A 13,472-nucleotide genomic window follows, 5' to 3' on the forward strand; every position below is an offset into this window, starting at 1 on the left:
CCCCCGGCCGCAGGGAAATTAATTACTGGATGATTCTCACTTCCTCTCGCAGCTCCTGCCTGAGCTAGGCACTGGAACAGGACTGGCTAAGCCGGGCTGGGCATCGGCATGGGGGACTTGCTGCCCCCCGCCAGCTCTGGGAGAAGAAAGTTGAACCCCAAACCCAACAGGAGGTTCCAGAAGGAGCCCAACTGGGAGAGGGAGGATTTCCTCCAGTGAAAGCTGAGTGTCCACACTGGCCACTTCAGAACGGGGGAGAGGGACAGGGCTGAGGGTTACAAGGGCCACGCTGGAGAGCTCACACTCTTTTCTTTGCATCTTCTTCCCTGTGTCCCAATGTGCCTGGACCCCATCTGCTGGAGACCCTCTCTCTCCTCTCCCGTTGGCTTCTCCTATCTTGCACTTCTCTTTCTCTGTCTTTGCATTCTAGGGAAGGGGGGCTTCCTTTTTGTGTCTCTGCATGTCTTTTCCTCCCGCGGGTATGTGAGTGTGTGTGTACTGCTACTTCTCTCCATTCCCGTCTTTCTTCTGTTTCTCTCTTCCTGTATCTTTTTGTCCTTGTCTTGGTCTCTCTGCTGCTATTTCTACCTCTTTCAGTGTATGTGTCTCTCTTTCTCTGTATGTCTCTTTCTTTCTTTCTCCGTGTTTCTCTCCTCTCTCTTTCTCCCTCCCCCCTCCCTCCTCTTTCTCCGTCTCTTTCTGTATCTCTGTGCCTTTCTTGCCCTCACTTTCTCCCCTCCAGCCCGCCCGCCGCTCCCTGCGCCTCGCCTGCCCCCACCGCCGCCGGTTCAGGGGAACGTGTGCGGAGCGATTGTCCTGGGGGACATTTGATGGATTAGAGCGCTGAACAGTTCCATTGCTAGGGGACCACCTGATCTCCTCCAGCCTGCGTCCCATATAAAGCCGGCAGCCGGAGTGCTGAGCACAGCTCCAGCGATCGCCTGTGTGCGCGCCGCTGCCGCCAAGCCCGAGCGGGAGCCGGAGCCCGAGCTCGGGCCGCCACTACCGGTGCCGGCTCCGCGCGGCCGCCAGTCCGCCCGCTGGGAGCTGTCCAGTGCTGAAACCCCGCGCGGCCAGCCAATCGCGCCCGGCTGGCCGCCTCCCCCGCGGGGCCCCACGCAAGTGCCCCGCCGAGCCCCTCGCCAGTCGCACCATGCCGCGCTCCTTCCTGGTAAAGAAGATCAAAGGGGACGGCTTCCAGTGCAGCGGGGTGCCGGCCCCCACCTACCACCCCTTGGAGACCGCCTACGTGCTGCCTGGCGCCCGAGGGCCGCCCGGGGACAACGGTGAGTGGGGCCGGGCGGGGAGAGAGGGGAAAGGAGCTCGGGCCCTCCCCAAGTTGAGCCACGAGGAGGGGCGCGCGCGGCGGGGAACCCTAGGAGGAGATTTCCCTGGCGTTGTGCGCCTCCCGGGCTTCCCGAGGCCGGCGGGCGGGGCAGGGGCTAGGTCCCTACAAAGGGAAAGTCGCAGGGTCGGCCCATCCGGAAGCCACACGCCAGCCCTACTTTGAAAGTTGTGGCCCTAGAATGGTTTTGGGTTGAGAAGGTGGTGAGAGAACAGAGAACACAGGGCGCCCATAAAGGGCTAATGCACAAGGCGATCTAGGGATCCCCACTCCCTGATGGAGGGAGAGAGCTGACTGCCTGTGTGTGTCCGGGGTAGGGAAGGTTAGCCACCCCAGACCACCAGTCCGTGCCAAGATGGGGTTGGTTCCCTAGGTGTAGCTGAGGGTGCCCTGACTCCCTTCAAATCTGCTCCCCCTCATGATGCCAGACAAGTGCTCTCAGGCTCCCTCTCCCCGCAACTCTTTTGTTACCCTCAGCCACATGCCTGCCAGAGGCTGTGCCTGCCCTGGGGTCTGAGAGAAAGAGGGGATTTCTGGAAGGGGTTTCCCAAAGTAGCCCCTGGCCCCTAGGCTGCATTCCTTCCTCATACCCCTCCAGAATCTGCCCCACTGCTCCATCTAAGCACCCCCCACACACACACTCCCACAAACACATACACACACTTCATCTCTTCTCAGAGCAAGTTCCTGCAGGGACAAGGGTTTGGGGGACAAGTGAGGTCATTTAGGCCCAGAAGGGGGTGATCCTTGGAGGGTGGGGAGATGAAGCAGAAACTGCTTCTTTGGACCCCTCCCCCATCAAGGGGATCACAAAAGGTTTCTCCTCTATTGGCCCCCATCAAGGCAGGTGTCTGGGGAGGAGTCTGGGGAGGAGTCGTCCCTTTGGCAGTGAGAAATCTGGCATCAGATGTGGCATCCGCTTTGGGGTGTGTGTGTGTGTGTGTGTGTGTGTGTGTGTGTGTGACAGAGAGAGAGAGAGAGAGAGAGAGAGAGAGAGAGAGAGAGAGAGAGAGAGAAGGGAAGGCTGAAGATGAGGGGAGAGCTGAGATGGCAAAGGAAAGAGACCAGGAGGGTGGGAGCTTCCACCTCAGGGATTTCCAAGCACTTCACCCACATTCTGTCACTCTGCCAAGCCAGGTAGTGAGAGGATGCTGGGCAGAGGGCTCTTTGACCTCATCAAGGTCAAAGAAGTTAGAGAATGAGCAGGGCCACAGTGGCAGCCCCTCAGCCCCTAGCCTCCTTCAGATCCCCACAGAACCCCCTTTTCCTCTGTCTACAAGTCCCCTACTCTGCTGTCCCCTTTTCTTGGGGTCAATGACAAAAGCCCATGGATATGGCTGGGCTGGGCTGGGCTGAGTGCTGGCAGGACAGAGGGTGGCCCTGGGGCCATGCCAGGGGTGAGGAATGTGTGTGCCGGGAGACGGGGAGAAATTGAAATGTCTGCAGGACTGGGATGTGGGCTCTTCGGGGGACTGACACAAAGCTCTGGGTTCCCACCCCCTGAGTCTCCTTGGTCCTGTCTCCAGGCCAGCTAAGGAAACCTAGAGAAGCCCAGAGTATTTTCCATGCACACCCAAAACTATGACTGTCCCTCCGGAGGGAGGCGGGAGAGTGCTTTGCCTTGAATTCAATCCAAAAAAAGCTTTGCAAGGAGTCCCAAGCAATTGGTAGGATGCAGGGTCAGGGCAAAGCCCTCAGCAGAGGTATTCAGTAGAGGTTCCACCAAGTTTGATCCCCTAGACCCACCCCTGTCTTTGGGGATTTCCCCAAAGGGCTTCAGACCAACTCCCTGGCCTCCAGGGAAGCCTGAGGTTGTCCTAGTAGCCAAATGCCTGGCCTGGACATGGAAGGCCTAGGCTCTAGATCTCTGACTCACTGTGTGACCTTGGGCAGGTCCCTTCCCTTCTCTGATCTCCAGCCTCCCCAGCAGTGAAAGGAATTTGGATGGTATGAGCCAAGTCAAGTGTGACAAACTCCTTCTGTGAAGGTCAGATATGGGGTGGAAGGCATTGGAGATGTCTCATAGGATGCTAGAGGCCACTGTCAGGGCTTCTGCAGGGCTCCATTTACCATCCAACTCGCTGAGGGTGGCGGAGCTTCTGGGACCTGGTGCTTTCCTTAGCCCCATGGCAAGCACAGGCACGTTGGCCTGGTGGCCTCGGCAGGGTCTGCAGCGGACAGACTCAGTGCAGGAGACCAGGGGTGACCCTTCAGGCCTGGGTATGGCTGGGGAACCCAGGGTCTGCCCAGTCCTGCTTTCAGGGGCCTCTTCCAACCCTGGGGTGTGGCCAGACTGCGCAGTGGAAGCTCCTCCAATCTATGGTTGGGTAGGGGTGCCTGGGGCCCTCAGAGAGCTAGCCAGCTCCTGGTGGCCCGTTGTCTTCACTGTGCCGGAAATAACCTTGCTGAGCGTTTGAGGGAAGTGTGAAAAATTGCTGAGCCGACGTTTTTCTCTCCCAGCGTGCGTAAGTGTGCTGGGTAAACAAGGAGAAAGAGAGGGGGGAGGTGAGGAGAGGGAGGGCGGGGAGGAGCAAAGAAGAAGGCAGGGAGGGGGAGGGAGGGCCTGGGGCTGGAGATAGTTCCAGTTATTAGAAGGATCTTCTTACAAGCCATTCCTGCAGCTCTGGCGCAGGGTCAGGATGAGGCTGGTGGGAGGCGGACAGTGAGGAGGGGACAGGGAGGCCTGTGAATTTGGGGTTCAGGGGAACCTTTGATGTAGGAGCCCAAATTAAAGAGGTGTACTCCCAGCTCAGGGAATGCCCGGGAGTGCTGGAAAATTCCTGGAGGATCCCCATACACACACACACACACACACACACACACACACTGCTCTCCTTTGCCTCCCTGCTCCTGTTTCCCTCCCTCTTAGCCTCCAGACAGCAGGTTTGTCCAGGCTCCAGGCTGCCCCCAAATCCACGGAACCCCTAAACAGGGAAGGGGAAGCCCTCAAATGGTGAAATCTCCAGGTCTCTTTACAGAACTCCCTGAAAAGGGGGACCCGACTGAACTCCAACATCCCCTCCAAGAAAATGCTTCTTTTCTCCCTTCCTGTCCTTTGCTCCTCTGCTGTTGCCTGCCTCCCTGGAGCCTCCCTTTCCCTCATCTTCCTGGGTGATTCTGAGCACAGATCCAACCTCTCTGAGACGCCAGCTCACGTCCTCCTAGACCCTCTCAGAACCTTAACCTCCATCTCCAATGAGCCTACCCCTCACAGGCCGAGGTCCCATCAGGGAGTGCTAGGGACTCAGACACCTCAGAGAAGGTGGGCTGCTCATCCAGGTACATGTCAGTGGTCTCCATGGGACCCTGCTGGGGACGGCTTCACTGCCCCTAGAGTGCCCACCTCCCCTCACACCCTAGGTCTGAACTCTAGCAGAGAGCCAAGTCCCACCCCGGACTGCCCCATAACCCTTCCGAGTGCATCTGACAGGGCTGATGAAGGATCAATGCCAATCCAGTAACACAGTTGTCTGCCCTCTGCGGCTACATTAAGCCTCCTCCCCGCCCCGCCCCCGCCCCCCGCAGGCTAAGGAAGCTCTCCTGCATCTATCCATAGGCTTATCTAGTTGACCACATTACACCAGCTCCCACCTCCTCTGACTCCCTCTGATGGCGCCGGGCAGTCGCTCCAGACCTGAGAGCATGGCTGAATTTCCCCAGCTGCTGTATATCTACCCCATGCCTCAGAAAGTCCATCTGGGGAGCAGGGATGCAAAAAGGTTGCACCAGTCCCTTGGCAGAGGAAGCCCAGAGAGCGCTAGGGAAGTGCCCAAGGACACACAGCAGGCCCATATGGGTCTTTTTTAACCACCACCTCTCCTGGCATCTTCATCTTGCCACAGGGCCAAGGCCCATGCTAAAGACATGTTAAGATTTCCAGGTTCAAAGCCCACGTCCAGGTTGAGGTCCAAGCCCAACATCCATGTTCAGTGTCAGGTCTAGGACCAAGTACAAAGTCTAGCTCCAAGGTCAATATCTAAGGTTGTAAGTCCAGGTCCAAGACCCAGGACAAATCTAAGTTCAAGTTCAAGTTTCAATGTCCAAGAGCAGGTAAGGTTCAGGATCTAGGTCTAGGGCCAAGGTCCAGGTCAATATTGTAGGTTCAGGATCAAGATCCAGGCCCACTTTCTAGTCCAAGGTCATGTTCACGTCCATTCTCAAGGCTGGTTTGGTTCAAGTGTTAGACTCATCATTAGCTTGATGTGTGGCCTTGGACTGTCTTCCCCTACCCCAGCCTCAATTTTCCTCTGGAAACTGAGCAGTTGAACTTGGTATCTTTCAGTTTTGACCTTCTGAAGACAGATTTCTATCTGATTTTCCTAAGAATTAATAGGGCTACTTAGAAGGAGTATGGAGTAATGAAGTTAATGTGGGGTATAGAATCTGGGGGAGCAAGTTTCCCCCAAGACCTGGAGTCACAAGGGGAATATCAAGTCCCCTATGTCAGCTTAGCAATTTGTACACCCCAAAGACTCTTAGGCCACTGCCCCACACACATATACACAGTGTGGACAAAGGCCAGGGGAGGACTAGCTCCCATCCACAGAGCGCAAACAGACCAGGAAGGGCCCTCACCTTGCCTGAGGTCATAAATGGTGGGCCCTGCCATACCTCCCTGGTGGCTGCTTCATCCACATACTCCAGGGGCCCCCAGCCTGGAGGCCCTCTGGGAGGGGGGCAGAGACTAGGGGAGTAGAAAGACACTGCTGAGATAAGCCCCAGACCTCTTGGCTTCCTTCCCAGTGGTGGTCTTCCCAAGAGTGAAGTGTCCACCTCCAGGCTTTGAGTAGAGAGAGGATTGGAATGCGACATCTGCTTGCACCCCTCTGGGGCAAAGGGCAGGTAGCATATAAAGCAGGGAGGAGGGCAGAGGAGGCAGGGCATTAGCCAATGTGTCCTGTCTTCAGAAGGAAGCTCAGAAGAGTCCACCAGAGATGCCCCTGGGAGCAGGATGTGTTCCCACCTACCAGGCCTGGGCTTTCCAAGACGCTCAGCCCACCCACTCCCATCTCCACAAACACTTGAAAAATCTTTCCCATCGATTTCTGCAGAGCCGTAGTCTCCCTGAGGATGATGGGAATTGGGTCAGATTCAGGAAGGACTATAATATGAGGAATTCCATGAGGTAGGAGTGGTGGGGAAGGGCCCTGGAGTCCTCTAGAAGCTCCCTGGGTCTGTGTACTGGGCATCAGTGCCCTGCCCCATAGCCCTGGTCATACTGAGCCAGTCTGCATTCTGCCTCTACTCCTCTGGACTCAGCCCCCTCCCCCAGAGGGCAGGTGTACCAGCTGCCAGGCCCTTGGAGGAGGTGGGTGTCATTTCTGGTCCAGTGCCCAGGGAATGGCTAACAAAGATGCTATAATAAGGGGAGGGGGAGGTACCTAGCCCCTTTGCCCAGCTCTGTGAGCAGACAGGAGAGACTATTTTTATCCCGCTTTGCTGCTGACAGACCTGGCTTTCTGCTCAGCTGGCTGGAGCCGATTCTCGCTGCCCGAGGCCCTGGCACAGCAAGAAGCAGCTCTAAATATACCCGTGCAGCAGCCCCTACAGCCTCCACCACCCAGCAGGGCCAGGCCTCCTCGGGGAAACTGGGCCACCTGGGAAGCCTGCCCACCACCAGGCCCTCTCCCTCTCCCACCTCAGGAGGAGGAGGTGGGATTACGACTGGAAACTATCTGGAGGAAGTTTGGGACCCTGGGAGTCTGCAGAGACTGGGGGAAGGTGCCTGGACTGGTAGTTAGGATGCTGGCCTCGCTCTGACATGAACTTGCTCTGTAACCTGAGGTGGGTCAAGGCCCCTCTCTGAGCCTCAGCTTCTGCAAAATGAGGGCCCAGGAGGAAATGACCATGCTGAATAAGAGCTAACATAAGAAAAACACTCAGCAGAGTGCCTTGTTCCATCAATGTACAACATTACTGTTAATTATTATAATTTACCAAAATTGGTAAGAGACTAGAGCATTTTCTAGAACATCGGCCTCTCCCCACCCTCAACACCCCACCATCCCACAAAACACAGGCCAACTGGGAGATGTTATTTAGGGAAACCCATCCCACCCCATCAAGTGAAAATCTCCCTCCCCTCCACTGGTCTTCAAGGCCACTCTGGGCTTTTGGAAAGGGCACAGGCTTTGAAGCATTTGAAGCCTGACTCCTCCTTGAGTGACCTTGAACAGATTCTCTGCCCTCTCTGGGCCTCTGGGTTTAGTGCAGCGCCTGGCACACAGCCGGGCACTGTGTTATTTGGAAGTATTATTATTATCATCATTATCACCTGTCAGAGATTCTCCCCAACCCTCACCCCAGGAGAGGTCACACAGTTAGATGAGACAAGCTCTGCCAAGGGCCCAGGAGCTTAATTCCCATAAAATTCCCTTCTCCTTTGAGTCCAGGACTTTTTTTCCCCCTGGATTCTGGACCTTCACTTTAAAATATCAAGACTCTTGGTCGGGCAGGGAAAACCAAGTCATTCTTAGGTAACATGTACACAACATCACCGTATCATGAAAGCGTTTCAGATGGGGGCATTTGGGCCCAGAGAGGTTGCATGACCTCCCTACAGTCACATGGCTAGGAGTGAAGATGAGGACCAGTAAGGGGGCCAGGTCTTCTGTCTCTGGGTCCTTGCCCCTCCCTGCTCCACTGTGACTCAAACAACAAAGTCCATCTCACCCTGTCAGCGGGGGTGACGGCAGCTTAGCCTCTTTCCATCAACTGGGGGGCAGAGGAAGTTGTCCAAAGCCCACCTGGATTCCACGCACAGGGTTAAAGCATACTTTATAGTGCCCTAAAGGGTTCTCCAAAGAGTCCCGGTGGCACAGTGGTCAAATATTTGGCTACTAACCAAAAGGCTGGTGGTTCGAACCCAACTACTGCTCTATGGGAGAAAGATGTGGCAGTCAGCTTCTATAAAAATTACATACAAAAACCAAACTCACTGCCATGGAGTCAATTCCGACTCACAGCGAACCCCTTTGGGTTTCTGAGGAAGTAAATCCCAGTCTTCCTTCCACGGAGTGGTTGGTGGGTCTGAACCACCAACCTTCTGGTTAGCAGTCAAATGCCTTAAGCACTATACCACCAGAGCTCCTTAAAGATTACATACAGCCTTGGAAATATTATGGGGCAGTTCTCTCTGTCCTATAGAGTCACTATGAGTAAAGTCAACTCAACAATAACTGGTTGGTTGGTTTGTTTAAAAAAAAACGGGGGGGGGGGCTTCTCCTGGGTGGTGCAAATGGTTTACTAACCAAAAAGTTGGTGGTTCAAACCTAGCCAGCAGCTCTGTGGAAGAAATGCCTGGCAATCTGCTTCTGAAAAGATTACAGTCAAGAAAACCCTATGAAGCAGTTCTACTCTGTAACACATGGGGTTGTAATGAGTCAGGGCCAACTGGACAGCAACTAACAACAACAAAGGTTCTCCAGGATTGAGGCCCAGAAAGGTAAGGTGGCTTGTCCAAGGTCACACAGTAGCATGGGACACTTTTATTTATAGCCATCACTCAGAAGGATATTACCAGGGATTGTAAGAATAATAATAACAAGGACAACAGCATGAGCAATTACTGGGTGCCAGGCATTGTACTAAGCACGTTATATATATTAACTCACTGAAGCCTATTATGAGCTCCCATATAAGATGTGGCACAAAGACGTCAGGTAATGCCCATCAGCATACAGCCAGACAGAAGTCTGTGGATCTGGAGAGAATGGGATGAAGTTGGGGGAGAGGGTTGGGAGGACAAAGGGCATAATGGAAGAATTTAAGCCACAATGCAAAAAGGTTTTCACAGCATTCCAGCCAAACTCCTTCCTGTACAGACCAAACCCAGAGAGATTAAGCAACTGCCCAAGGTCACACAGCAAGTTAGAACCACCTCATAAAATGACCACACAAACTTTCATATGACATCCACCGAACCAATGCCAAACTCCATCGCCACTGGGCATCAGATCTCGTCCCACAATTCTGGTCCAGAGGGTGAGGTGAATGAGCAACGTTTGTTTGAGTTACCCCTGTTTCTGTACAAAGAGCCCTGGCCACAGGAACACAGTGCTGCAGTGTGTCACGGGCAGAGCGCCCAGTGTGAATGAAGGCTTGCCTGGCTCCTTGAGCTCCTATTATGTACCAGGGGCTTTCTCATCAGTACAAGAGGTGGAAATTACATATCCTGGGTAAGGAAGCAAGAGGCCCAGAGAGGTATGGTAAGAGGTGTCGGGGAGGACTCCAAGAAAGCAGAAACATGGGCATCCACCTGGAGAACTTCTTATTATTAGTAACAGCCAACATATGTTGTGAGTTTATAATGTGCCAGGCACTGGATTGGAATCCTAGCTCTGGCTTACTAACTGTGTGACCCTAGCTGTTACTTAACTTCCTTGTGCCTCAGTTTTCCCATCTTCAAAATGGTACCAACCTTAGAGTTGTAAGGGTGGAATGCATGTATACGTATAAAAAGCCTGTGAAAAAGTACCTGGCCCATAAGTACTCTAGAAGTACTGGTTATTGCTTACTTTGTCTTTATTCAGGGACTCACTACAACTGTATGAATCACGTGCTTTTATAATCCCCTACTTCACAGCCAGGAAAATGGAGGCACAGAGAGGTCAAGTAGTTTGCCCAAGGTTACACAGTTGGGAATGGTAAAGCCAGAACTGTGCTCTTAACTGATGTGCAATCCTTCCCTAACAACAGAGCATGCAAGGCACTGGTCATATGATAAATGACCCTTACAAATGGTTGCTATGCTCTCCCCGTTTCCAGAGAAAGGACCCAAGCAGCAGAAAAACGCACCACTTGCCCAAGATCACTCAGCTAGAATCTGTGTCAGGGAATCAAATCACTCCGCCTCATTTCGTGGCTTAGCCAGGAGCCTGGGTAGACAAGATGACCTGGGGCAGACCCTTCTGGGCTATAGAGTGAGGTTGGTCTGGGAAGCTCTGGTGATGTAGTACCTAAGCATTTGACTGCTAATCAGAAAGCCATTGGTTCAAATCCCCCAGCCATTCCTCAGAAGGAAGACTGGGCAATCTACTTCTGTAGAGAGATACCACCTCGGAGACCCAAGGAGGGGTTGATATGAATCCAATCAACTCCACGGCAGTGAGTTTATTATACAAATATTTGAGTGTCCACTAACCACCAGGGACTGAGCTGGATACTGGGGATAGGAGGTGAACAACCCAGCCAAGCCCCTCCCCCAGGGGTAAGTAGGGAAGCAATATAATGGGATCCAATCCTGGCTCTACTTCTTGAGCAAGTTCCATCACCACTTTGTGTCTCAGTTTCCTTACCTGTAAAATGGCACTAATACGCCTATTTTTTGTGATGATTAAATGAGGTGATAGGGGTGAGGTACTTTGCATAGTGCCTGACACATATAGTAACTACTCAATAAATATTAATTATTATCATCAGTCATTACAGTGTGAGGAAATAAAGAAGGATGATCTGGGAGTACCCAGCATGTATTTAACTTCATCTGAAACATAGTTCCTGAATGACTGGAGTCCAAGTACCAGGCTTGGCTCCTAGTGTAGGAGGTAGGGGAACCCTCCAGACCAAAGGCCATGGGAGGGGAAGAATGAAGTGCTGAGAGGCTGGGTACTTCCCCAACTTATAAACCTCCCACCACCTCTGCCCCGCTGCATCTGTCCACAGATCCCCTCTCTACCGAGTCACTAACCCCCACAATCCTCACTGACTTCTGTTGGGGCAGCTGAAAGGACAGCAGGAGAAATAAGGAAGGATACCCCCGGCCTTCAGGGCTGGAGGACAGTGCACACAGATCCGACCCTGCGACACAGTTTTGTTCTTAGTTGTGATCAACCCCAACTCACAGCCAAACCCTGTACGCGAGGTAGAACTGTGCTCCGTAGGGTTTGCATGGCTGCCATCTTCTGGAAGGAGGTCACCAGGCCTTTCCTCTGTGGTGCCTCAGGGTGGGTTCAAACCACCAACCTTTCATTTAGTAACCATGCACTTAACCATTTGCACCATCCAAGGACTCCATAGTACAAAGCAGGCCATCCCAGCTACCAGCTGAGAGGCAAAGGCCTAGAGGCTGGACAGAGAATTTGAGGGAACAAAAGCAAAGTGCCTGCACTCAAGTCTGAAAGTCAGAATCTTGTTCCTGGCTTCCAAACTCCTCTCCTGTCTGGCTAGGGAAGGGAGGCTGGAGGGTATAGATCTCAGGGGTCAAAAAACCAGAAAAAAAAAAAAAATTAACCCTGTGCTGTCGAAGGGATTCTGACTCACAGCAACTCTAGGACACACAGAACTGCCCTCAGGGTTTTCAAGGCTGAAATCTTTACTGAAGCTGACTGCTGCATCTCTCTCTGGTAGAGCTGTGGAAGGGTTACAACTGCCGACCTTCTGACCCTTCAGTTAGCAGCAGAGAGCTTAACCACTGCACCCAGAGGTCAGACGGAAGGGTCCAAATCCGCTCATTTGCCACTCCCCAGCTGTGAAACCGTGGAAGGGCTCCTAACCTCTACTGTTCTCAAGAATCAAAGGGCAACAGAAACACTTTGTAATTAAGGATCAGGCTGACTTTGTATAAAATCTGCCAGAAACTCCAGGTGCCCAGCCCCCAGCGTCCCCAGGAAGGGTGCTAGGATCGGGCTGGACGTTGGGAGGCATGGGGACCACTGTGCTCAGGAAGCTCATAAAGCATCCTCCAGGAGACCCCCAGTCTACCCACGCGCCAATCACTCAAATCCAAGATAGGCTGGAGTTCCACCCAACTCCAGCCAGGAGGGAGGAAAAGGAAAAGGAGACCCCGGGAGGTTTCCAGAGAAGCAGGGAGCAAAGCAGGCCTTGGAGCAAATACAAAGAAGTTCTCTCTCTTGAGTATGCACCGCGTGCCAACACCACTGACCCTTTTTAAATCCTTCAGCAACCCTGGGAGGTGAGACTGGATTGTAGCTGGTTGATACAACACGGCATGATCACGAACCTCCACTGAGCCAAGCTCATGCTGGGCACACTGATCCAGCCCTGAGATGGGGGAGGAAGACAATTAAATAATCTTTAGTGAAGTCACTTTCAAGCAAGTAAAAGCATAATTATAATAGCTACCATTTATATAGCAATTACCATGTGCTCGCTCTTTCCCAATTTCCTTACATATAAAATGGAGATTATTATTCGTAGGGCCATTGTGACGACTGAATGAGTTAACATGTGAAAGTGCTGAGGCAATGCGAGGTAGACAGTAAGCACCCAATACATGTTTATTGTCATCACCTCTCCCAGTCTTCTCAATGACCCTGGTGGGGAGGGGTCCAATTATAAGCACCATTTTATAGACGAGGAAACCAAGATTCAGAGAAGTTACAGGACTCGAAAGGCAGAATGCCTTGAGATAAAAGAGGGCATGGGCTTTGGCGTCAGACTTCCAAGGTTTGAATCCTGGCTCCACCAATTACCAGTTATGTGCGCTTAAGCTGCTTGCTTTAATCGTTCTACATCTCAGTTTCCCTATCTGTAAAGTGAGGAGAATAACAATAACAATACCTCTTTCACTGCGTGACTTTGAGTATTTAAGAAGACAGTGACTGTAATGTCAGCAGAACCGTGTCTGGTACCCGGCAACCACACCACGCAGGTTTTGTGCGGGGGCGGAGGTGTGCGTACAGTCCTGTTGCCCACGGAGAATGGATTTGAACTCAGGAAGCCTCATATTAAGAGCTGAGCTGTCCGGGGCCAGTGTCTCACAGTCAGCCAACATTTTCCAAGAGCGGCCACAGGGACGCAGGGCTGGTAGGCGCCAGGAATGGCTGTCCTGAGGTGGAAGTCCTCTTTGACGCCTAACTACCCCTCACCCCGCTTCTCGCCTCCTCCAGGTTACGCTCCTCACTGCCTGCCCCAGAGCAGCTACGATGCGGACCAGAAGCCCGGTTTGGAGCTGGCACCAGCCGAGCCCGCGTACCCGCCGGCGGCGCCGGAGGAGTACAGCGACCCCGAGAGCCCGCAGTCAAGCCTCTCGGCACGCTACTTCCGTGGAGAGGCAGCCGTGACCGACAGCTACTCCATGGACGCGTTCTTCATCTCCGACGGGCGCTCGCGACGCCGACGGAGCGGGGGCACCGGAGACGCAGGGGGTGCGGGGGACGCCAGCAGC

At 53.3% G+C, this 13,472-nt stretch overlaps 1 protein-coding gene across 1 annotated transcript in view; it reads left to right on the forward strand.

The window, feature by feature from the left end:
* Positions 1-1,153: 1,153 nt before the first annotated feature.
* The window catches only part of SCRT2 (scratch family transcriptional repressor 2), a 12,844-nt gene continuing 525 nt past the window's right edge, over positions 1,154-13,472 (forward strand). The window contains exons 1-2 of the mRNA XM_042783622.1: positions 1,154-1,286; positions 13,195-13,472. The exon at positions 13,195-13,472 is cut by the window's right edge and continues 525 nt beyond it. Coding sequence (XP_042639556.1) covers positions 1,154-1,286; positions 13,195-13,472 — 411 coding nt within the window. The remainder of the gene's footprint in view (positions 1,287-13,194) is intronic.

The sequence above is a fragment of the Orycteropus afer genome, unplaced genomic scaffold, assembly GCF_000298275.1.
Source record: "Orycteropus afer afer isolate SDZICR_OR568_19922 unplaced genomic scaffold, OryAfe1.0 scaffold00020, whole genome shotgun sequence".
Lineage (NCBI taxonomy): Eukaryota > Metazoa > Chordata > Mammalia > Tubulidentata > Orycteropodidae > Orycteropus > Orycteropus afer.